Consider the following 25,832-nt stretch of genomic DNA (forward strand, 5'->3'; position numbering starts at 1 on the left):
ACACCTACACCACCCGATGTCACAGGAAGGCCATACAGATCATCAAGGACAACAACCACCCGAGCCACTGCCTATTCACCCCGCTATCATCCAGAAGGCGAGGTCAGTACAGGTGCATCAAAGCAGGGACCGAGAGACTGAAAAACAGCTTCTATCTCAAGGCCATCAGACTGTTAAACAGCCACCACTAACATTGAGTGGCTGCTGCCAACATACTGACTCAACTCCAGCCACTTTAATAATGTAAAAATGTATGTAAAAAATGTATCACTAGCCACTTTAAACAATGCCACTTCATATAATGTTTACATATCCTATATTACTCATCTCATATGTATATACTGTACTCTATACCATCTACTGCATCTTGCCATCTTGATGTAATACATGTATCACTAGCCACTTTAAACAATGCCACTTTTATATGTTTACATACCCTACATTACTCATCTCATATGTATATACTGTACTTGATACCATCTACTGCATCTTGCCTATACCGTTCTGTACCATCACTCGTTCATATATTTTTATGTACATATTCTTCATTCCTTTACACTTGTGTGTATAAGGTAGTTGTTGTGGAATTGTTAGGTTAGATTACTTGTTGGTTATTACTGCATTGTCGGAACTAGAAGCACAAGCATTTTGCTAAACTCGCATTAACATCTGCTAACCATGTGTATGTGACAAATACATTTGATTTGATTTGATATCATTTACCTTATTGCAGCAAACATTCAATGAAAAGTGGTACCAACAAATATTTTTGGGGGGTGTATTTATTGATACACATCAAATAACCAGTGTTGGTGTGGCATTTCTTGTGAAGTTAAAAGGTCACTATGAACCTTTGTCAACTACATTTGAGAAATACAATATTTTAATATTTTAATATATTATTAAGTACTGTATTGTTTTAAATTGCAATTTTTGCAATAGATATTTTTGCATACATGTGCATTTGTTCTCTTCAGCAGTAGTACTGTCTCTCTATGGATGTTCTGGGGGTACTATAGTTACTGCAATTTCCCTGGTGCAGAGATTTAGACGGTAATCAATGTTTGCCCCAAAGTCAGGATTTTCAGAGTTAAGAGGCACAAGGACTAGCAGAAATATGACATACTGAACGTAGTGTCCATGTATATTCAAAGATCGTAACAAATTCATGTGCTCATTCAGGCAATACGAGCTTTGTGGTTTCTTGCTTTTAAGACGAATCAAGGCCCGTGTCAGGCCCTCTATTACCATAAGATTACTACATTACCATTTTCCCCGTTTCAGAGTGGCACTGTAAAATTGTCAAGTGGTACTTGACTCTACATTTAACGCAAATGTTGTCATGGCTTCATTGGGAAGTACTGCCATGTAACAATGAAACCGTAAGAGGATGTCACCTATAGTAAAGGCCACTTGTATCTGAGTCAAGCTGAGAAGTTAACCTTTTTCTCATTTGTCTCTGTTAATGTCACACCTCCAGCTGCTTTAAAGGACTATGCATGAACATTTTTGGCGACCCCAGTCACACCCATTCACTACGTTACACAAATCTAAAATAATTKAAATCAGTGAGGCTAAGTGAACAAGTGCACACTTTGCCAGGAAGCAAAGATAACTGTGGCGTAGCCAGTGTTGATGCAGGAAGTTGTGTTACTGGGCCAGTAGGCAGCATCTTCATTCTGATCTCAATGTCCCAGTGTATCATAGACACTGAGCTGTTTAGGTTCTCATGTTTTTGATCCCCCCCCCCCGCCCACCCCCCATCAAAGAGATTGAAATACATGAACACATGTTTGGTTAAGCTCATTTGCTTCCCTTGATGGTCCCTTGCTACCTCATTCACATTTCTTCCATTAGGTTTCCTTGTATGTGAACGTGTAGGTAGACAACACAACTTTTCATATTTTCCTACAGTAGGCTACTTTGTTACTTACAGTATGGGCTCTATTTTAACAAACCTAACACAAGGGAACATCTTAGCGCTGGCAGTAGTTGTTAAACATAGCACCCACACTGATATAGTGGCTAGGCCCTACCGTAAATGCATTATGGCTGAGCTATGGACATGCAAAAATGTTGTCAATAAGCAAGATGAAATGCATTGTTTATAAGGCCTAAATAGAGAGTGAATAACTCTAATGAAATTCTAATCAAAACAGCTTGTTTTAAATAGGCTATGTCTAAATACAGTTGGGGGGGTGGGGGGCGGGGAGGACTGCTAGTGTGTGTAGACAACACTACAAGAAACATGCAAGATCCAATTCCTCATTAAGCCCTTATGGGTGTAGAGTTTTTAAGGAGAAGATCCATAGGGCTTCGCCCTGGAGAAGGCGCTCATCCGTATTGCGCCATCTGCAGCTTGAGAATGCGGTCAATGGCACAGAATGTAAGATCAATCACAACATGATTAGCCTCATGAAAACGTCTGGCCACTGGTAACCTATGGATCTTCTCCTTAAAAACTCAAGGGCTTAATGACAATTTATGTTTCTTCTAGTGTCGTCTACACACTAGCAGTCCGTCCATATCTATTGCTTCTGGTATTGCTATGTAGCCCAGACTGTTATCTCTTCCCAATTATATGTGACATATGAATTGTCTATTTTTTGAAATTCCTTTTTATATATTATTTCATATATTAATATGCATTGACTCCCTATTCGCCCGTCTCTAATTAACTATCTGCTTACACCTGTTGCACTRGTTACGCACAGCAGGTGATTTAAGTACGTGTCTTCTTAATTTGTTTGTACAGGACTGATGAAGGCATATGGTCGAAACGTATGCTCTGTTTATTTAAAATAAATATATWTTTTTTTAAAGCACTTTCACTTTTTGTATTCTTTTGAGCATGGAATAAATTAATTGGGGTCAGAAGCATGATATCATAAAATTGCCAGGATAAAAAAGACATGACACATTGCTTTTGAACCAGCCTTCATTATAGTAGCCTAGGCCAAGGGTAAATGTAGCCTACGGAGGGCTTGGTTTTTAATCATATGAAACGGAAAACAAGCAATTGTTACAGAAAAATAACTTATAAATACGAGGGTCACCAGCATCATCTCATCTCTCCGTTTCATGGTCATATGGACACATACAGGACATTTTCCACATTTTGTTACATTACAGCCTTATTCTAAAATTGATTAAATGTATTTTTTTCCCTCATCAATCTACACACAATACCCCATTGTGTCGAGGCACAGATCTAGGGAAGAGTACCAAAACATGTCGTCAGCATTGAAGAGCCCCAAGAACACAGTGGCCATCATTCTTAAATGGAAGAAGTTTGGATCCACCAAGACTCTTCCTACAGCTGGCCGCCCTGCCAAACAGCAATCGGGAGAGAAGGGCCTTGGTCAGGGAGGTGACCAACAACCCAATGGTCACTCTGACAGAGCTCCAGAGTTCCTCTATAGAGATGGGAGAACCTTCCAGAAGGACAACCATCTCTGCAGCACTCCACCAATCAGGCCTTTATGGTAGAGTGGCCAGAAGTAAGCCACTCCTTAGTAAAGGGCACATGACAGRCCATTTGGAGTTTGCCAAAAGGCACCTAAAGCACTCTCAGACCATGAGAAAAAAAGATAATCTTGTCTGATGAAACCAACATTGAACACTTTGGCCTGAATGCTAAGCGTCAAGTCTGGAACAAACCTGGCGCCATCCCTACGGTGAAGCATGGTGGTGGCAGCATCATGTTTTTGGGATGTTTTTCAGCTGCAGGGACTAGGAGACTAGTCAGGATCGAGGAAAAGATGAACGGAGTAAAGTACAGAGATCCTTGATAAAAACCTGCTTCAGAGCAGAGAAACTCCCCCAAAACAGGTGTGCTAAGCTTGTAGCATCTTACCCAAGAAGACTCAAGGCTGTAATCGCTACCAAAGGTGCTTCAACAAAGTACTGATTAATGGGTCTGAATACCTACAGTACCAGTCAAAAGTTTGGACACATCTACTCATTCCAGGGTTTTTCTTTATTTTTACATTTTTCTACATTGTAGAGTAATAGTGAATACATCAAAACTATGAAATAACACAAATGGAATCATGTAGTAACCAAAAAAGTGTTTAACAAATCAAAATATATTTTAGATTCTTCAAATTAGCCACACTTTGCCTTGATAACAGCTTTGCACATTCTTGGCATTCTCTCAGCCAGCTTCATATGCAACACTTTTCCATCAGTCTTGAAGGAGTTCCCACATATGCTGAGCACTTGTTGGCTGCTTTTCCTTCACTCTGCGGTCCAACTCATCCCAAACCAACTCAATTGGGTTGAGGTCGTGTGATTGTGGAGGCCAGGTCATCTGATGCAGCACTCCATCACTCTCCTTCTTGGTCAAATAGTCTTTACAAAGTCTGGAGTTGTGTTTTGGGTCAGTGTCCTGTTGAAAAACCATTGATAGTCCCACTAAGCGCAAACCAGATGCGAGTGTGTATTGCTGCAGAATGCTGTAGTAGTCATGCTGGTTAAGTGTGCCTTGAATTCTAAATGAATCACTGACCGTGTCACCAGCAAAGCAGCCTCGCACCATCCCTTATCGCTTTGTTATTATGGGGGTATTGTGTTTAGATTGAGGGGGAAAAAACTKATGTATCCATAATATATATTTTTTTACCTTTATCTAACTAGGCAAGTCAGTGAAGAACAAATTCTTATTTTCAATGACGGCCTAGTAACAGTGGGTTAACTGCTTTGTTCAGGGGCAGAACGACAGATTTTTACCTTGTCAGCTCGGGGATTCGATCTTGCAACCTTTCGGTTACTAGTCCAACACTCTAACCACTAGGTTAGAGGCTACCTGCCCCCCCTAAGGTTGTAATGAGGCTGTATAAGGCTGTAATGTAATAAGATGTGGAAAAAGTCAAGGGGTCTGAATACTTTTCGAATGCACTGTATAGCTAACATGAAGGGGGTTTTACGCATGTCCAAAATGGGAGCTGGCTAAAATGTGGGGATGTCCACTCACTGTTTTGCTGCTCCCAAACTTGATCTTTTAATAAAGTTTTGGTTGTTTAGATTGATTTCAAACCAGTCACACGAGCCAAACCCTTTATTGATAGGCTTGCCTAATTGGCGAACGCATTACGGCAGAACAAAAAAAACGTGGCTTCATTGAGGGGAGGTTATGCTTGTTTTAAATCAAATGAAACTTTATGGAGAAAAACATTCGTTTTTTTATGTTTATTAATGCAAGGGTTACTGGCACAAAAACAGATCTCCTCTCTTGTTCCAAGAGCATAAATCAAATCAAATATTATTTGTCACATACACATGGTTAGCAGATGTTTATGCGAGTGTAGCGAAATGCTTGTGCTTCTAGTTCCGACAATGCAGCAATAACCYACAAGTAATCTAACCTAACAATTCCAGAGCAGTGTGCACTGTGCATCGCGGCCGGATAGGTTGCGCTTAAGCTCACAAAATCCATGGCATTACCAACTGCCTTTCCGCTATGACCTGCTTTTCGTTGGTCTTTAAAATCCCAATATGCACTTAATTTTAAACACACACCTCAAATATTGCCACCTCTGCCACCCGAGCTGTTATTAGACAAGTAATTTGCTGAACCTGGCGCAAGGGGTGGAAAATGCCAGAACGGCAGTTTTTACATGCTGAAATTGCCAACTAATGTGCGTTTGGCACTTGCACCGCCTTAGTAGAGCCATATGTGATCTTTATGTCCTTATCCACTTCAATGTTGATTATACATCTACCAATATTCAACAACTCACCCATTCTCCAATAAGTTTGACTCGGGTAGTCTCAAGTTTTGACTGTACTGTAGGTGTCAGGCTCATACTCCAGATGTTGTTTAAGGCGGAAACAGCTGTTGCAACCCCCCGAGAGCGCCGTGCATCTGAAGTATGACATCAAAGCATCTCTCATTGCTAATGGCTATCATGCTGCAGACAGGGTGGGAGCCTCACAAAAAAAGATTGTGCAGTGGAAATACTTGTTTATTACCCTTTCCTTACTGACATGTACAATTAGGAATTGTTTTTAGAAGAAAGTCTGAGAAATAGAAGTTGGTCATAGAATACTTGTCATCGTTCATGCTGTCATTCTTTTATCTAATTTTCACACACATTACATGACAATAATTAATTTGATAGTATGCATTGTATTACCATTGTAAAAAACCTAAGGGTTGGGAAGATTGACACAGTCATTTGGGTCATTTTCAGGCATGCAAAATCAGTTATGATCAGCAGCTAGAGCACCATGTCTCAGATGTGTTGTTCACACTGTATGCAAAGAGACACTTGAGGAAGAGCCAGGGAGAGAGATGAAAGTGAGTGGTATTGCTAACATCCACCCCAGGCAGTTGTTCATGAATATCAAAGAACATCTGTGGCATGGCACCTTTGTGAAATTAAAACAGGTTCCACCAGGTTTTTACCTGTTCATTTAACCAGTGTAATCTGTCGTGAAGATACAATCATCATGTTATATTTTCTTTCATATAACAGCTAAAATACAATTAGTCGATTGTTTGGTCGTTGGGCTGTTGGTCGACCGAGATTGTTTTAGTCGAGCAGTAACAAATATATATATTTGCGCCCATCTCCGTGAACTAATCCATTGCGGAGGCCTAGACTTAAAGTCAATTTATGCTTGATTCGAAAATGTGGTCAGAGGATCATGTGGAGGGTGTTACGCAATTGCGGAGCCTCGAGGCATGCAGAGGCCAAATCGAGCTCTGTACCACATTGCCAGTTCTGTCAATTTAGTCATTGTCTTTTGTTTGGAGCACTCCTGTCAATGTTGAGTAAGGACACACACGCATAAAAATAGGCCTTTGGGCTACCTGGCCTGCGCGCAAATGTAGGCATATAAATGTGCCCATTTGGGGATCTGATAGTATTTCTGATTGGCTTAACGCACCACCACTAATGACCTGTGGAGCTTCTCAAAGTAATGTTTTCTTCACATCAAACAGCAAACAACGAAGTCTGTTTTTACATCCATTGAGATTTACAATAGTTCCTCAATGTATTTGAAAAATCTTTCCAGCTCTCTCCCTTTCGATATCCACTCAGCGTGAAAGGAAAAAATGTCATGTTCTGAGCTAGTGGAAACGTCATAAAATAGGCTTATTATCAGTGCATGACTTGGACTGAAATAGGTTCCGGTACTCATTTTGGGTGCTGGTACTGTTTTATATTTAGGTGGAGGAGCTTCATAATACTTTTGAGCAAATATTCTATGAGAGGAACAGGAGCTCAAGCAGTAGAACATTTGAGGTGCCGCTACTCAGCTCCGGTGAGCTCCTGCCCAAGTCAAGCACTGCTTCTTATCCCTTGCGCAAATAGCCTAAAGCTGTGTCTGTCCCGAGCTCACTGGCGCGGGCAACTGCGGGCCCAGAATATTTTATACAATGTTGTAAGTTCGCTAGTGCAAGCTTTGGACCAGACCCTAGTTAATAGTTGATACATGACAGGCCATATCTAGCCAATGTGATTTATAGGATTATTTTTTTTTATCCGGATATTTTCTACCTGCAGGTTGCAATGTTTTTATTTGTTGGCTTTATGTAGGCTATTTTTACATAGTTAGCAATGGCAGTAGATGTAACGTCTCTCGTCGGAAGGCATGGACCAAAACGCAGCGTGGTAAGTGTTCATGATTCTTTATCACTAAAAAACACTCTAACAAAATAACAAAGTGAAAAAACGGAACAGTTTTGTCAGTTGCAGACACTAAACAGAAAATAACTACCCACAAAACCCAACGGAAAAGGACAACTTATATATGATCTCCAATCAGAGACAACGATAGACAGCTGCATCTGATTGGGAACCACACAAACATAGAAATAAATAAACTAGAATGCCCACCCTAGTCACACCCTGGCCTAACCAAAATAGAGAATAAAAGCCTCTCTATGGGCAGGGCGTTACAGTACCCACCCCAAAGGTGCGGACTCCAGACGCAAAACCTGACTCTAAAGGGGAGGGTCCGGGTGGGCATCCCTTCACGGCGGCGGCTCCGGTGCGGGACGTAGACACCCCTCCGCCCGCAGATCCCTCCGCTTTGGTGACGGCCCTGGTGCATGGACCTTCACTGGAGGAACCGGGCCGCAGATCATCGCCGGAGGAACCYGACCACCGATCATTGCCGGAGGCTCCGGACTGGGAACCGTCGCTGGAGGCACCAGACTAGGGACGGTCGCTGCAGGCTCCGTACTGGGGACCGTCGTGGCAGGCTCCGGACTGGGGACCGTCGCTGCAGGCTCCGGACTGGGGACCGTCGCTGCAGTCTCCGGACTGGGGACCGTCGCTGGAGGCTCCGGACTGGGGACCGTCGCTGGAGGCTCCGGACTGGAGACCGTCGCTGGAGGCTCCGGACTGGGGACCGTCGCTGGAGGCTCCGGACTGGGGATTTCTGTTGTTTTGAATTTGGCGCCCTGCAATTTCACTGCCTGTTGTTGAGGTGGGACGCTAGTGTCCCGAATATCCCAGAGAGGTTACTTGACTACAGCTCAGTATTCAACACCATAGTGCCCTCAAAGCTCATCACAAAGCTAAGGACTCTGGGACTTAACACCTCCCTCTGCAACTGGATCCTGGACCTCCCGACGGGCTGCCCCCAGGTGGTAAGGGTAGGAAACAACACATCCGCCACGCTGATCCTCAGCACAAGGGCCCCTCGGGGGTGCATGCTCAGTCCCCACCTGTTCTCCCTGTTCACTCATGACTGCATGACCAGGCACGACTCCAACACCATCATTAAGTTTGCCGATGACACAACAGTGGTAGGCCTGATCACCGACAACGACAAGACAGCCTAAAGGATAGGAGGTCAGAGACCTGGCCTTGTGGTGCCAGGACAACAACCTCATCCTCAATGTGATCAAGACAAAGGAGCTGATTGTGGACTACAGGAAAAGGAGGACCAAGCATGCCCCCATTCGGCAGGTAGCCTAGTGGTTAGAGCGTTGGACTAGTAACCGAAAGGTTGCAATATTGAATCCCAGAGCTGACAAGGTAAAAATCTGTCATACTGCCCCTGAACAAGACAGCTAACCCACTGTTCCTAGGCCGTCATTGAAAATAAGATTTTTTTCTTAACTGACTTGCCTAGTTAAGTAAAGGTAAAATAAATAACAATTAAAAACGGGGTTGAGAGCAGTTTGAGAGCTTCAAGTTCCTTGGTGTCCACATCACCAACAAATTAACATGGTCCAAGCACACCAAGACATGTCGTGAAGAGGGCACGACAAAACCTATTCCCCCTCAGGAGACTGAAAAGACTTGGCATGGGTCCTCAGATCCTCAAAAAGTTCTACAGCTGCACCATCGATAACATCCTGACTGGTTGCATCACTGCTTGGTATGGCAACTGCTCAGCCTCCAACCGCAAGGCACTACAGAGGGAAGTACGTACGGCCCAGTACACCACTGGGGCCAAGCTTCCTGCCATCCAGGACCTCTGAACCAGAGGAATGTCAGAGGAAGGCCCTAAAAATTGTCAAAAACTCCAGCCACCCTAGTCATAGACTGTTCTCTCTGCTACCGCACGGCAAGCGGTACCGGAGCGCCAAGTCTAGGTCCAAGAGGCTTCTGAACAGTTTCTACCCACCAAGCCATAAGACTCCTGACCATCTAATCAAATGGCTACCCAGACTATTTGCATTGCCCCCCCTTTCTTTTACGCTGCTGCTACTCTCTGTTATTGTCTATGCATAGTCACTTTAATAACTCTACCTACATGTACATATTACCTCAATTTCCTCGACTAACCTGTGCCCCCGCATATTGACTCTATACCTGTACCCCCTCTATATAGCCTCGCTATTGTTATTTTACTTCTCCTCTTTAATTATTTGTTACTGTTAATGCTTTTTTTTTAGGTATTTTTCTTAAAACTGCATTGTTGGTTAAGGGCTTGTAAGTAAGCATTTCGCTGTAATACCRGTTGTATTCGGCGCATGTGACAAATACAATCTTATTTTATTTGTATGTGTTAGGAGCCTGTAAAACGGCAGCCATCTCTCTCAGCACTAAATAAATAAAATGTTGAAACAAAATGGCATTGCACATCTCACTATTAATATTCTCACTATGATGAGGTTTTAATATAAGGTCCTTCTTTTTTAATTTTGTCCAAATATATCAAAAAAAAAAAAATACTTTTTATCTGTGTAAACAGACTTTATTAGGGCAAGTCTACAGTGTTCACAAATCAGTTCACTTGCAAGACCTATTACGCTGGAAATATTTTAATGTTCATTTCAAGCACTTTTGATTTAGCTAGAGTACACTTGCCAAGACCAGAATGAGCACAATCGCTTTATAATGCAACATTTTTACAGACAAAACCATCAGTAGAGTCATTTTTATTTCCACWYCCTTTTATCCCCAACAAGTCAGTTTGATGGAAACACCCCTCTGGTGAGAAAATGTGCATAGTGTTTTTATGCAGATTTTTGAATATTCGCATGTAAATCTGTCGCCACATGGATGGCAACCTAGCTAGTAACCAGATTTCCATCCAACCTTTTTATGTGAGTAAAGTACATGTACATAATCATTCCGTGCGTACTTGTTCGGTCTGTGTTGTTTATTTTATGCCTGCTGGTTAGTCGGGCAGACACAGAGAGAAGTGACAGAGGAATGCACTATCAAGAAGGATAGAGAACAGTTGCTTCACGAGGTATCTACCTGAAAATGCATGACCTAAGTGATTGATAGTTGGTATTCAGCATTCGTAAAGGTATGCCTTATTTAATTTGAAGAACTACTAAAATAGTGATTTTTGTCAGACAGCATATGCAACATTTGAAATATTTTATTAAAGAAAAGTAATGTGAACAAATGATGGTTAAGTGAAAAGCAGTAATGGGAAGTCTCTACCATCATGAGACTTTTATGAATTGCTTTATTCTGTCTGGTTACAACATTCAACCCACAAAATACAGTGCATTTCATTTAAAAACTGAAAACCGTGATCATTTTTAAAATAATAGATCAGAAACCAAAACGACACTAATTGCTTAGCACTAGTAATCGCTCAGCATTCATGGTTTTGTGTTTCATGACAAAACCACTAGTAAAGTTCAAAACCCATTTAACTTTTTTTTTTTGGTACATAGGAATTTAATCAATAATTTTTTGGTATGTGCACTCTTTCATTACACACAGTTAATTTGATGGAAACACATATCGGGTGGGAAAATAGGCATATTGTTTTTATGCACTGGTGTAAAGTACCTCAGTAAAAATACTTTAAAGTACTACTTAAATGTTTTTTTTGGCATCTACTTTATTTTATTATTTATGTTTTTGACTAATTTTACTTTCACTTCACTACATTCCTTAAGAAAATATTGTACATTTTACTCCATACATTTTCCTTGACACCCAAAAGTACTTGTTACATTTTGAATGCTTAGTAGGACAAGATAATTGTCCAATTCACACACTTATCAACAGAACATCTGTCACGTTCCTGACCTGTTTTCTCTTGTTTTGTATTTATTTAGTATGGTCAGGGCGTGAGTTGGGTGGGTTGTCTATGTGTTGTTTTCTATGTTGGGGTTTTGTGCGTTCGGCCTGGTATGATTCTCAATCAGAGGCAGCTGTCAATCGTTGTCCCTGATTGAGAATCATACTTAGGCAGCCGGGGTTCACGTGTGTGTTTGTGGGTGTTTGTCTTCCGTGTATGTAGTTGTGCCACACGGGACTGTTTGTCGGTTAGATTCTCTTTTGCTATTTTGTTTCGTTTAGTGTTCAGTTTAATTGTTAATAAAACATGGACACTTTCCACTCTTCTGACGAAGAGGAGGAAATCTGCCGTAACAGAAACACCCACCACCAAAGGACCAAGCGGAGTGGAAAAGGGCAGCAACAGCAGCAGCAGCAGCGGCCAAAAACCCAGGACTCCTGGACTTGGGAAGAGATCCTGGACGGCAAAGGACCCTGGGCTCAGCCAGGGGAATATCGCCGTCCCAAGGCAGAGTTGGAGGCAGCGAAGGCAGAGAGGCGCTGGTATGAGGAGGCAGCGCGGCGACGCGGTTGGGAGCCCGAGAGTCAGACCCKAAAATTTCTTGGGGTGGGCACACGCGGAGTGTGGCAAAGCCGGGTAGGAGACCTTAGCCAACTCCCCGTGCTTACCGTGGAGTGAGAGGGCGTCGTACTGGTCAGACACCGTGTTATGCGGTGGAGCGCACGGTGTCCCCAGTACGCGTGCTTAGCCCAGTGCGGGCTATTCCACCTCGCCGCACTGGTAGGGCTAGGTTGMGCATCGAGCCGGGTGTCATYAAGCCGGCCCAAKYSATCTGGTCTCCAGTGCGTCTCCTCGGGCRGGCGTACATGGCACCAMCCTTACAAATGGTGTCCCCGGTTCGCCAGCATAGCCCAGTGCAGGCTATTCCACCTCGCCGCACTGGCAGGGCTACGGGGACCATTCAACCTGGTAAGGTTGGGCAGGCTCGGTGCTCAAGAGCGCGTGTCCTCCTTCACGTTCCMGTAATTCCGGTGCCACCTCCACGTACCAGTCCTCCGGTGGCAGCCCCCCGCACCAGGTTGTCTCTCCGTTTTCTCTCTCCAGTTGCTCCCACCTGTCCAGCGCTGTCAGAGCCTTCCTCCTCTCCAGCGCAGCCAGAGTCTGAACTGCCTGCCTGCCCAGCGCTGTCTGAACTGCCTGCCTGCCCAGCGCTGTCTGAACTGCCTGCCTGCCCAGCGCTGTCTGAGCTGCCTGCCTGCCCAGCGCTGTCTGAGCTGCCTGCCTGCCCAGCGCTGTCTGAGCTGCCCGTCTGTCCCGAGCCGTCAGAGCTGCCGTCTGTCCGAGCCGTCAGAGCTGTCCGTCTGTGTTGAGCAGCCCAGAGCCGTCCGCAACAGGAGCAGCCAGAGCCGTCCGCCAGACAGGAGCAGCCAGAGCCGTCCGCCAGACATGAGCAGCCAGAGCCGTCCGCCAGAGAGGAGCAGTCAGTGCCGTCCGCCAGACAGGAGCAGTCAGTGCCGTCCGCCAGACAGGAGCAGTCAGTGCCGTCCGCCAGACAGGAGCAGCCTGTCCAGACAGGAGCAGCCTGTCCAGCTTCTGACGAAGAGGAGGAAATCTGCCGTAACAACATCCCTGGTCATCCCTACTGCATCCGATCTGGCGGACTCACTAAACACACATGCTTCATTTGTAAATTATGTTTGAATGTCGGAGTGTCCCCCTGGCTATCTGTAAATAATTTTAAAAAACAAAAAAGTGGTGCCGTCTGGTTTGCTTAATGTAAGGAATTTGAAATTATTTATAATTTTACTTTTGATACTTAAGTATATTTTAGCAATTACATTTACTTTTGATACTTAAGTATATTTTAAACCAAATACTTTGACTTTTACTCAAGTAGAATTTTACTGTGTGAAAATTCTCAAGTAAATGACTTACTTGAGTCATTTTCTATTAAGGTATCTTTACTTTTACTCAAGTATGACAATTGAGTACTTTTTCCACCACTGTTTTCATACGGATTTTAGAATATTCACATTCAAATCTGTAGCCAATTGGATGGAAACCTAGCTAGTGACAGCTTGAGATAAACAAGAATGGAAAATTCTCTACTTCTAGATAAACACTAAAAGCTAATATACCCTGTCGCTTCACAAGATAAAACCTTCTGCTGTCTTACAGCATTGTTCCGGAATAAAAAGATAAAAAGAAAGAAACAAAGTCACACACTCTAATTATTCTCATAGTTTACTCTCTGTTATTCAGCACCTCTACAAAACAAGAAAAATGGGGTGTGCGTCAGCTTATGCCTTTTACTCGACTAGAATAAAAAGATGACATTTAACATGTGACAGCACATATTCAAGACTACACACTCATTCTATTGCAACATGTTGGGAAGTAAATGATTCATACCATAGAAAAATCACTGCTCCAAAGGCTTCTCCCTCTTCTAACACTTTCACTTACCATTTTCACAAAGCCAAGGCATTTTGCTGCATTCATAATGCATATGTACTAAGGAACTGCATTACGGGGAAGTGATTTTTGTCTATTCTGCTATTTCCTTTACCTCAGCTCTCAGAGCCAGAAAAGTGGAGCATTAAGGTGTCCCTGATTTCTCTCATCTGGTAATGGTAATGGCTGTTCCTTTCACACTCAGTCCACCTGCTTAGTGACATTTTGGGACAAGTTTTCAGTACCTGCATATTACACAAGCACATTTTGGACTGTCCATTTGTGTTTTCTGATACAGTCTGATGCTGGAGGTTATTAATGGTGGATAATGCTCTTTTGAGGCCCATTTCATGTGTTCGGATAAAAACACTATCTACTCTCAGAGAGAAGAGAGATGTGTTAATGAAGCCACTGTGACTAAAAGGTGGGTGTTCAAGTGCTAAGCGAAAAAGAAAGGGTGACAGCAATGAGTAAGCACAGCGAAGCACAGAATGGGTGCATCAATTAATAGGAATGAGTGTCATGCTAATCATTCTGTGCACAAATTGATGACAGGCTGTCGCTTAAGTCTTGGCTGCATAATACCATTTCTTCTGATTTGTGTTGGGGTGCAGTCTACCTCTTTATAGTGTCAAACATATGATTACATGCCAGTTTGTTCATTCGGAAGTGTGTCTCAATCATTTTTATGGACTATCCTTGAGGCAATATTTAGCTTGTTATTAATGAATCAATTGCGACAGCAGACAGGGACATGTGGTGAGTTGTTATTCAGGGAGGGTTTCTTCAGTTTCCATTTGAAGAGTTATAAATGTGTGAGTGCTCACATTTTTACATTCTCAACAAACTGTTCATTACTGATTGATGCTTATTGATTGATGCTTATTGATTGATGCTTATTGATTGATGCTTATTGATTGATGCGCCAGCATGCTTTTCCTTAGTGTTTCTGTCCAGTGAAGATTCCTTTGCTTCAGCTGAAAGACTTGCAATGTATCAGTGGCAGCGGCATCTTAATACTAGAATAGTGTTGCTCAAGCCCATGTTAAAGGAGAAACCATTCCCTGCAGCTGTATGCCATGCTGTGGCTGCAGCTCCAGGAGTGGGTATTTGGGTCCATGCTGCTTGAAGGGGTGATTTATGTGAATATCTTTTTCGCCAGTCGGGAAAGACAGATGGGGTTTCTCGAGACAATGGCTAATGTTTCACATTGGGAACCAGAGCTAAGTAGGTTATAATGTAGGTTACGTGTAACTGAAGATTGATGAACAGAGATTGTACATTTCATTGCAACTGCATCCTTTATCAAATCAATGTTTTTATTTGTCACATGCGCCGAATACAACAGGTGTGGAATGCTTACTTACAAGCCCTTAACCAACAATGCAGTTCAAGAAATAGAGTTTAGAAAATATTTACTAAATAAACTAAAGTAAAAAATAAAATGAAAAGTAACACAATAAAATAGCAATAACAAGGCTATGACCCCAAACTTTTGAACGGTAGTGTAGGTCCTGGATGACAGGAAGCTTGGCCCCAGTGATGTACTGGGCTGTACGCTTTACCCTCCTTAGCGCCTTATGGTCAGATGCCGAGCAGTTGGCATACCAGGCGGTGAAGCAACCGGTCAGGATGCTCTCGATGGTGCAGCTGTAGAACTTTTTGTGTATTTGGGGATCATGCCAAATCTTTTCAGTCTCCTGAGGGGGAAAAGGTGTTGTCGTGCCCTCTTCACGACTGTCTTGGTGTGTTTGGACCATGATAGTTTGTTGGTGATGTGGACACCAAGGAACTTGAAGCTCTCAACCTGCTCCACTGCAGCCCCGTCAATGTTAATTCGGGCCTGTTCGGCCCTCCTTTTCCTGTAGTATCCATTGGATATCTGTGTTTTACAAAGTTGTACAGTATGTTGTATGGTATGTTGCTTGATATACTCATGATGTTGAAATGGTTTTGTTTACAACTATTAGTAAATATTTTTGGTTAATGGTCATTTGTGCATCAGTAACAATATCTTTCATCAGAGAGACAATCCAATGAAGGGCAACGAATTAAGGCATGTCTTCCATTTAGCCAAATGAAAAACAGCTCAGTGGGATCGTTGTTGGAGTGGGTGGAATGGCCCTACTGTGTTTGCCATTCCATCCACTCCAACCACAATCCCACTAAACTTTTTTTCAGGTCTTGGATTGACTGTATACAAGATCATGAGATTGACTGAGACCAATTTAACAGTTTATTCAATTCCTCTTTTGCCAGGGCCAAACTGTTATGCAGACACACAAGTGATCCCAGCTGGACGTGAGGTGAAGATTGATGAGTGTTCAATCTGTTACTGCACGTATGAGGAGGGCACGTGGCAGATTGAGCGTCAGGCCACCTGCAGCAAGAATGAATGCTAGCAGAACTAGAGACTGGCACTGGAAGTGGGCATGGGGGCAGGGGCTATGGGGCCATGGGTGCTCCCACCATGATAATTGCCAGTAAGTACGCAACTCAATGCTAGCCTGACTAAACCAAAGTGAACGTTGTTGAGCACAAACAATGGTGAGCGCAGTGTTCATTCTGGTTTGACCAGGCTAACTCAACGCAGCCTTCACTCAGTCTAAACCTGACGTCAGGGTCACCCTCCAGACCGTATGATTTCTGCATTTATAATCACATGGATTATTAAATCAAGCTTTGTATGAAGATTTGTAATCCACATACAGAATATCTATTTATCTATGTACTGAATTATTTATGGAGATATATAGTAGAAGAACTATAAACTAGCCAAAATATATTTTTTATAGGCACTGTATTTTATTAAYCTGCTATGTATTGGGGTTATAGGTCAAATAAACATCATGGAATGTATAGAATCCTTACTGTACAGCTGTCTGTGTTTTATAGAGGTAGAAACCATAGCCTACAGACAGGCATTGTCATTACCTGAAGTTAACCAATTGGTAAGGTTTCAATATGACAACTTTACACAATTTTGAAAATGACTTATTGAAGAAATGTAAGAAATTACTTGACTGTTTAATGATTTAGCTCAGTTTTCTTGCCATTTTGATGTGTTTTGATTTTATGTGCATTTTGTAAGCAGTTCTCTATTATGTATTCATGTTTAAAATAAACAGCAACCTGTGCACTGTAGGTGCTTGTATGGTAATATCAATTCCTTGACCCAAATACAGTTTTTAGATGTCGTAGCACACATCCTATTGATTCATATAGATTTAGATATTTAATTTTTGCAACTGTTAGCTCACGAGACCGTTTTTATATGCTTGATGCAAGAGCTGATGGTTAATATTTCATAGACTGTCAAGAGAACATAGATGAAAGTATTAAACAATTGTGCCAATTAATATGCAACAGCTATCTGCATTACAATAGAGGTCCAATGGTAACTGAAAATCTTGAATTTCCATAAAATCTGCCTAAGGACATAAGCTGGAATCGTGTTATTTTGAACTGAATTAATAAGGAGGAGACTGGGCTCTAATTACGTTGATCCCCACTTCCTGCTCTCTTTCCCAGCTGTAAAAGGTTTGCTGACTGGGAATATGTCAGTCAGAATGAATATTTAGGAAAGAGAGAAGGTTGTCTTTAATCATACAGGTAGGCTAAGGATGAAAAGACAGTACAATGTCATGATACAGTGCATTTGGAAAGTATTCAGACCCCTTCCCTTTTTCCACATTTTGTTACATACAGCCTTATTTCTAAAACCTGTTTTTGCTTCATCAGTATGGGGTATTGTGTGTAGATTGATGAGGGATTTTTTTTTTTTTTTTTTTTTAATAAGGCTTTTTAATAAGGCTGTAAATGTGGAAAAGGGGTCTGAATACTTTCCGAATGCACTGTATAATGGGGTACTAAAACCAGCTCCTGGGTTGGAGACAAAATCTGTAATGGTGGATTTAGTGTTCAGCTCTATTTTTGTATTGAGCCATTTTCACTCACAGTGTGATCTGTTGTAGTAGTACCAGATATGTATACATCTAAACTCAGCAAAAAAATAAACGTCCTCTCATTGTCAAGTGCGTTTATTTTCAGCCAACTTAACATGTGTAAATAGCTGTATGAACATAACAAGATTCAACAACTGAGACATAAACTGAACAAGTTCCACAGACGTGTGACTAACAGAAATGGAAAAATGTGTCCCTTCCACCAAGGCACCTGCAAGTTCCCGGACATTTCTGGGGAGAATGGCCCTAGCCCTCACCCTCCGATCCAACAGGTCCCAGACGTGCTCAATGGGATTGAGATCCGGGCTCTTCGCTGGCCATGGCAGAACACTGACATTCCTGTCTTGCAGGAAATCACGCACAGAACGAGAAGTATGGCTGGTGACATTGTCATGCTGGAGGGTCATGTCAGGATGAGCCTGCAGGAAGGGTACCACATGAGGGAGGAAGATGTCTTCCCTGTAACGCACAGCGTCGAGATTGCCTGCAATGACAACAAGCTCAGTCTGATGATGCTGTGACACACTGCCCCAGACCYTGACGGACCCTCCACCTCCAAATTGATCCCGCTCCAGAGTACAGGCCTTGGTGTAATGCTCATTCCTTCGACAATAAACACCAATCCACCCATCACCCCTGGTGAGACAAAACCGCGACTCGACAGAGAAGAGCACTTTTTACCAGTCCTGTCTGGTCCAGCGACAGTGGGTTTGTGCCCATAGGCGACGTTGTTGCCGGTGATGTCTGGTGTGGACCTGCCTTTACAACAGGCCTACAAGCCCTCAGTCCAGCCTCTCTCAGCCTAATGCGGACAGTCTGAGCACTGATGGAGGGATTGTGCATTCCTGGTGTAACTCGGGCAGTTGTTGTTGCCATTCTGRACCTGTCRCGKAGGTGTGATGTTCYGATGTACCGATCCTGTGCAGGTGTTGTTACATATGGTCTTCCACTTGCGAGAACGATCAGCTGTCCGTCTTGTCTCCCTGTAGCGCTGTCTTAGGCGTCTCACAGTACGGTCATTGCAATTTATTGCCTTGGCCACATCTGCAGTCCTCAAGCTTCCTTGCAGCATGCCTAAGGCACGTTCACGCAGATGAGCAGGGACCCTGGGCATCTTTCTTTTGCTGATTTTCAGAGTCAGTAGAAAGGCCTCTTTAGTCTCCTAAGTTTTCATAACTGTGACCTTAATTGCCTACCGTCTGTAAGCTGTCTTAACGACCATTCCACAGGTGCATGTTCATACATTTTTTATGGGTCATTGAACAAGCATGGGAAACAGTGTTTAAATCCTTTACAATGAAGATCTGTGAAGTGATTTGGATTTTTACGATTTATCTTTGAAAGTCAGGGTCCTGAAAAAGGGACGTTTCTTTTTTTGCTGAGTTTATGTCTGACTCTACTACAGACTACTTTTTGGACAATTACCCTTCTTAATACTGGTGGAAGAATTTAGCCTAATCCCATTATGGGTTTACAAAGTAACAGCACAGAACAGTGCATGATGAAAAGGAGGCAAATGGACAGATGTGGTGATGTTTTGTTGGAGAGGGTCTCTGTCTGCTCTTCAGCTTGGCTCTCGGTGCCCGGTCCCTAATGAGCAAGCCACACAGCAGCGCTCTTTGATCCAGGGTTGCCAGACAACGGTAGTGTGCCTCCAGCAGTGAGACGTGCCTGTGAGCCAGCCCTGCAGGATCGAGGTAAATAAGCCCAAATGTGTGCATTTACATGACAAGCTCCGCTCAAGCAGCAGGGGAGCAGTGCCACACATCCGTTTCTGTCTCTCCTCATCTACCCCTATTCCCATACGCTTCCGCTCCCTTCCAATTACATCTCAATTCACTCTCAAGATATATGGATTGGGAATGTACTTGTGTAAAATGAATGCTCTCCTTTCCCTCTTTTCCTGTATACAACAGGTTACACTTACTGGTGTGCACTGTGCATACTCCAGTCTCCATTTTGAGTTTGATCTCTTTACTTTATTTGGATAGTCCATCTGTAGATGCTCTACAGACTATCTGCAGCTTCTCTCTCCCCTCCCTTCCATCTGTCTCCGTCTGTCTCTCTCTCCCCTCCCTTCATCTGTCTTTGTCACTCTCTCCTCTCTCTCTAAGTTAGCAGTGGAAGAAAATATAAGATTCACTTCCAAATGACTAATTGTCAAAACAGAAGAGAGGCCAGCTGTGCATCCACTCCAAAAGTAATGAATGTGTGCACYGACTTTATTTTATATCTCCGGTGATTGTGGATCCAATATTAATGAAATATTGGTTTTGGGATTTAGCCATTTATTCAACAGTTATCTATTCAAAGTTGTCTGACGTGAGGTTTAAGATTGAAAAGCATGATTTAAACCATCTCGAATGTCTACATAATCCAAGAGAGACTAAATGAGTTGTCTACTTTGAAATTAAATTCCCAAAGTATAGTGCTTCAAGACTGCCGAGTCTTCCTTCAAAGAGTGTTCATTAATTGGAGACATATGTCTGCGAAAAACACAAGAGATTATCCTGGTTCTCTCGACACAGTCACCTCACAATGAATCCCTATCGTTCTGGACAATGCTCATATCAGTGAGCCTGCATGCCTTTGCTCCTATTAAATTACGAAATTCATTATTCATTAATGGTCCCGTCCCCTGGTCCCGTGTGGCTCAGTTGGTAGAGCATGGCGCTTGCAACGCCAGGGTTGTGGGTTCCTTCCCCACGGGGGGACCAGGATGAATATGTATGAACTTTCCAATTTGTAAGTCGCTCTGGATAAGAGCGTCTGCTAAATGACTTAAATGTAAATGTAAATGTAAAATTAATGGCACCCAGCCATGGACCTCTGTAAAATTAAAAAAGTGCCTGCAAGGGTTGAATCCCCATTTGTGTAGACAAGTGTTCAAATTATGAAGGCACCATCAGTTAACCAGTATCTGCGACAGTATACCAGTATTTGAGACTAGAATCTGTCATTAATTACATTTTGTTAGAATTACATTGCTGAGCTATCTCTTGAGGGATATTAACGTGTTTGCAACATCTACCTAAATGACTTACAATATCCATACGGCTGTGGAATAAACAAGTTGTGATAAATACCATTTACACGTGGATGCCAATGTAGCTAATCTATGCATACTGTACATATCTAGATATAAGTCAGCATTCAAAGAGCTACAGATCACTGCATTTGAGCTCCTCAAAGGCTCCAGAGATATTACAAGGACACCTCCGACAGAACATGAAAAGGGTCCGTGTGCGTCATTGAATACGGCTAATTCAAATGATGTATGATATCAAACATAGACATAGCCAGAGATAATTTGTTTACAGACACATTCTCTTGATATTTTTCCTCATTGCCCCCAGTGGAAAAGTCTCGCAAAAAAAAGTCAAGAGTTAAACCATACTATACTGGAGGTTTGGAAACAGCCCAGACCTAGGCTACTGCCTGTGTGTGCCAAGAAGAGTTGAGGCATTTTGTTGGCTAATCTGTTAGGAGTGCATCTCATGCAGCTTGTCAGTTCTCAGAGTATAGGATGCAACATTGCTGCATTCTGAATGTGCCTGTAGGAAATAGGAAATATCTGTAACAAATGCTTGTGCTGAAATAAAAAAAATGTTTTACTCTTTCAGTTTAGGAGATGTGAGTAATTCTGAGTCTCCTTTCTATCTATTTATGACATTGAAAGTAATATTGTTTACCATTTTACATATTTATTGCCTCATGACCTGTACCTTTAATGGGAGCTAAAGGCCATGCTTCCATGTTGTCATGTAGAGGCCAGCCATTTAAAACGATTTCTGCTTCTGGCAGAGTTCACATCCACAAACAAATCTACCTTTATACCATTTCAGTCCGAATATTAGGAATGTGTGTTGCTTGTGAGTGCTTTGAGGTGTGCTGTTTTCTGTAATGTGTCGCTGTTATTATCAATACTCTGACTCGTTAAGATATCTCATATACACAGACTTCAAGACTAAAGTTGCAGTAATTCAGAGTCAGTCCTTCTTTATGTAAAGACAGAATCGTTTTTCTGCCTTTGTGTTTTTCAGTCACGTTCTTCACTTTATTTCTTAAGAATTTGGCAGTACAGCACACTGTACATGAATTACACCAGACAGCAGCCTAATGCTGGTAAACAGCTTTGATAATTCCATTTGCTTCTATGTCCTTCTGAACTGATAGCCAACCAGATCTGTTTAAACCCATTAAATCCATCTCTAGAAATCCCACAGAACAATCACAGAACACGTACAGTAACATCCCCATGTGACCTGGCACTCCTTGATCAATTGAAGTGAATCTGTTCATGATTGAATGCTGAGCTCTAGAGAGTCTGACTGGCCTGGAATTGTACTTCAGATTCAGTATTATATCTTGTCTGTTGCTATCAGCCACACGTTAACATTTTGAATTTCACATTTCTGGATGGGGTTACATTCAGCTGGTGTTGACACGGTCACAGGGGTGAAACGCCAACATCTCTGTAACATACCCTACCATCGCATTATATTCCAGAATCCCAGTCACCATGTTTGGTTGAAAAGGGTCCAGTTGTGGTATCAGAAACCAGCATCAGCAACAGACAACGCTTTACCTCCATATCAACATCAATCACTAATGAACACTGCGTGAAGAGAGGAAAGCATGTCTCRGTCTCCCCTTCTCCCAAAAGTAACTGCCTAATGGATATTGGGGATTCAATCTAGCTCTATCCATCATGGCTTGTTTTCCGTCCAGATGGGTGAATGATACGATAAGGACTACACATCTTCTAGGACAACACCGTCTCCTCCAGAGAGAGGCAGCCAAACTCCAGTGTGACCTGATTACCGGATGCATCCCAGGTGGTTCAGTAACGAAGAGCATTGTTTTGATCGGCACACCTGCGTAACTAGCTGTCAGTCAGATTGCAGGGAGGACTGTGTTATCGTAAAGAAAGCATTTATAACCCACCATTTTATATGGCCCTCGTATTGTAATTCATCATCTAACACTTGATACGCGCTGTCAGAGCACACAGTGCATATATTACTTGGCTTACAGTAATATCGATGGCCCATCTTCTCCCCTGCGGGTACCTAGTTTGTGAACAACACAGGTGTGTCAGAATGAAATGCAAAACAACTCTTGACATTTTTAACTGAGTCTTTCCTTAATGATATCAATCCTCCAGGTACCCGACAGCAATTATGGGTTAGAGAGTGACTGACTGAGGCAGTGCATTTGCTGCATTTAAGTTTCAAAAGCAGGTAATTCCACTTTGGTCGGTGGGAATGAAAACAGCTTGGCTAGGCAATAGTGGGGTTGTTTAATAATGGAAACAGAGTCCATTTCTCTGAGCAACAGAGAAAGTCCATTACCCTCGGGGTTTCTTTGCCTAATGCAAACTCGTACTATCTTAATTCAAAATCAGAGATGTATTATTGCAGACGGATAAACAGCTTAGCCACATCCAGAGTTGTCTCTTCTGCCTCACCTTTGGAAAATACTACACCAAAAATATATACCAGGAGAATGGGTCTGAAATTCCTTTGGGTAGATTGTTTCCTGGGAGCAATTTCCTATTGTTTCCTATGATAAACCATCTGAATATAGTTTGTTTCTGAGGAATAATTGATTGATTGATTTTCTGTAGCCTTGTAATGCTGGGTCATAGTCTACATATTAAAAACCAATTTGATTTAAGTCCAAATGGGTGTAAACATGGGTGCTTGGCAAAAATGTAATTCCATATTTCAGTCATAGACCATTGACCTAAACAGTTATACATATTCAGTCATTGCTGTTCTATTACTAAAAGAATGCATCAACATCAACCAATAGTATGTAAACATCAACCAATATTATGTGAACATGGGCGCTTGCCAAAAATTGAATTCAATATTTCAGTCATAGACCATTTACCTAAACAGTTATACATATTCAGTCATTGCTGTTCTATTACTAAAATAATACATATTATTGGTTGATGTTGATGCATTCTTTGACGTTAGCTCGCTGGCTAACGTCACGTGCATGATCTTATTATTCGTATCTCAGAGCCATTTGCTTGACTAGTTACAGCCTAATGTTAGCTAGCTAACATTGAACCTGGTTGCTTAGCTACCTGCAGATTCATGCAGGGTAGTAACGTCATGAGTTGGGATTATGGTTCATTGTTTAGCTGGTTAGCTAGCTACGTGTCTTAACAAAAGACTCCACTAAGTAACCATTTCGCGTGTGTTCGTAAATTCAATCTGGCCATCTACTCCGATTTCAGAGCACTCTCGTCTGACTGTGCAAGAGCTCAGAATAACTGATGAATTTACAAACGCTCAACATCTGTTGAATATGGCCAGTGTCAGTAAACGTCGGCAAAAAAGCGGAATTAAATTGTTGCCAGCAGCGCAGTTAGTCACCAACTCTCTGGATAACATGAAAACAGCCTAACCAGCTTTGCTAAGGCAAGTAAAAAGGTCAGAGTTTGGGTGGGGCTAAAGCTTAAGAGGTTGTGATTGATGCTGAATGGGTGTAGTCAAAGAAGAGCTCTCCAGTAGGTACCAAAACATTCAAAAGCCATTTTTTCAAAAGTGAGGTTACAAGTTTATCAACTTTCAAAGCAGAATTACGTACCCATTGTTCCTCAATTGCAGTGTATGATATACCATTTTGTAGCTCTCGGTCTCTGCTTTGCAGTGTAAAAAAATAGTTTTTTAAAATGTAAATGTTGCTACATAAGACTGAATCAATTCTGTCGGTCACATATGGTTGGATTTTTTGCTAATAAATTAGTTTTTAACATTGCTTATGTATATTTGCATTATTCTTTGAAGCGCTATGCTTCAGTTGCATAATCCAGGTTAGGTTGAACACCCACTAAAAGCTTTAATTAGCAGTATGTTTAGTGGAAGACTCTACAGCTGAATTAGTAATGGGAATGAACAGGAGAAACTTAATGAGGTGACTCATCACATTTCTCCAGCAGGTAGACCTTTGTTTGCGTAGGTAGGCTCCTTACTTTTCTTTCGTGAGTTCTAACTACTCATGAATTCTTCATCTGTATGTACTGTATGTTTCCTAGTCTCTGACAGCTTCACGAGCGTGACATTGGTATATGATGATTTTCAGTAATATTCAGCCTTGGGGAATCTGAACATTAACCATCATGCTCATACAGCGTCATGATGGCGCCTTAGAGGCTGGTTTGGGGAAATAATGTGTGTGAAAAGCTCCATATTAGAAGCATTATAAAGTGGAGATTTTTCACCCCCCACCTCCTTCATGAAAAATGTACAGAGGCATATTTATGACTTCATTGAACTAACTGAGTGTGACAAGTACAGAGCAGGAGCGACTGAGGGCAGGGAAGCAGTAGCACAATAAAGCCCTTGGCCACTCTCAGAGGACATGACTGCCCCTGGTGCTCATGGGAGTTTTCATCTAAGCATTCTGTTAGAATTTTTTTCTCCAGTGGTTGGAGGTACAACATGAGACAGAATCTACTCCATCCACTTTGCCCTGAGTCAACTCTTATGCATGGCCAGTGATCAATTCACTGCCTCTTTACAATATGATGCATACATCCCAAGTGCCATGACCTACAGCACGAAGCTATAAATATATGGCCATACATTTTCATGAGTTTAGATAGACATATGGACATACTGTACTCCAAGTAACCAGTACAAAAAAACACCATGTATGGACAGTGTTTGATTCTCCTTATTTCTAGCTTATATGTAAGTGCACATACCTCATGTATAAGGATCCCTATAGATCCTTATACAGATTTCTCTCAGGTCATCACAAGACCCAAGAGCTTCTTCTGGAATTCTCCACTATTTCCTTTTTTCCTTGTGGTTATCAGCTTTTCTGGCTAACTTACCACTACAGTATGTATTTATGTGTTACATTGAGACTTTGGAATTCCATTAATGATTAAAACAATATCAAATGAGTTACTGCTGGATCAGTTTTATTTAT

General features: G+C 42.2%; 1 protein-coding gene across 1 annotated transcript in view; it reads left to right on the forward strand.

The window, feature by feature from the left end:
- Nucleotides 1-17,597, forward strand: part of LOC111977532 (brorin-like) — a 42,644-nt gene extending 25,047 nt beyond the window's left edge. Inside the window, exon 4 of the mRNA XM_024006984.2 lies at nucleotides 16,171-17,597. Within this exon, the coding sequence (XP_023862752.1) occupies nucleotides 16,171-16,313 (143 nt within the window). The 3' untranslated portion in view covers nucleotides 16,314-17,597. The remainder of the gene's footprint in view (nucleotides 1-16,170) is intronic.
- Nucleotides 17,598-25,832: the final 8,235 nt, after the last annotated feature.

This window comes from Salvelinus sp. IW2-2015, linkage group LG18, assembly GCF_002910315.2.
Source record: "Salvelinus sp. IW2-2015 linkage group LG18, ASM291031v2, whole genome shotgun sequence".
Taxonomy (NCBI): domain Eukaryota; kingdom Metazoa; phylum Chordata; class Actinopteri; order Salmoniformes; family Salmonidae; genus Salvelinus; species Salvelinus sp. IW2-2015.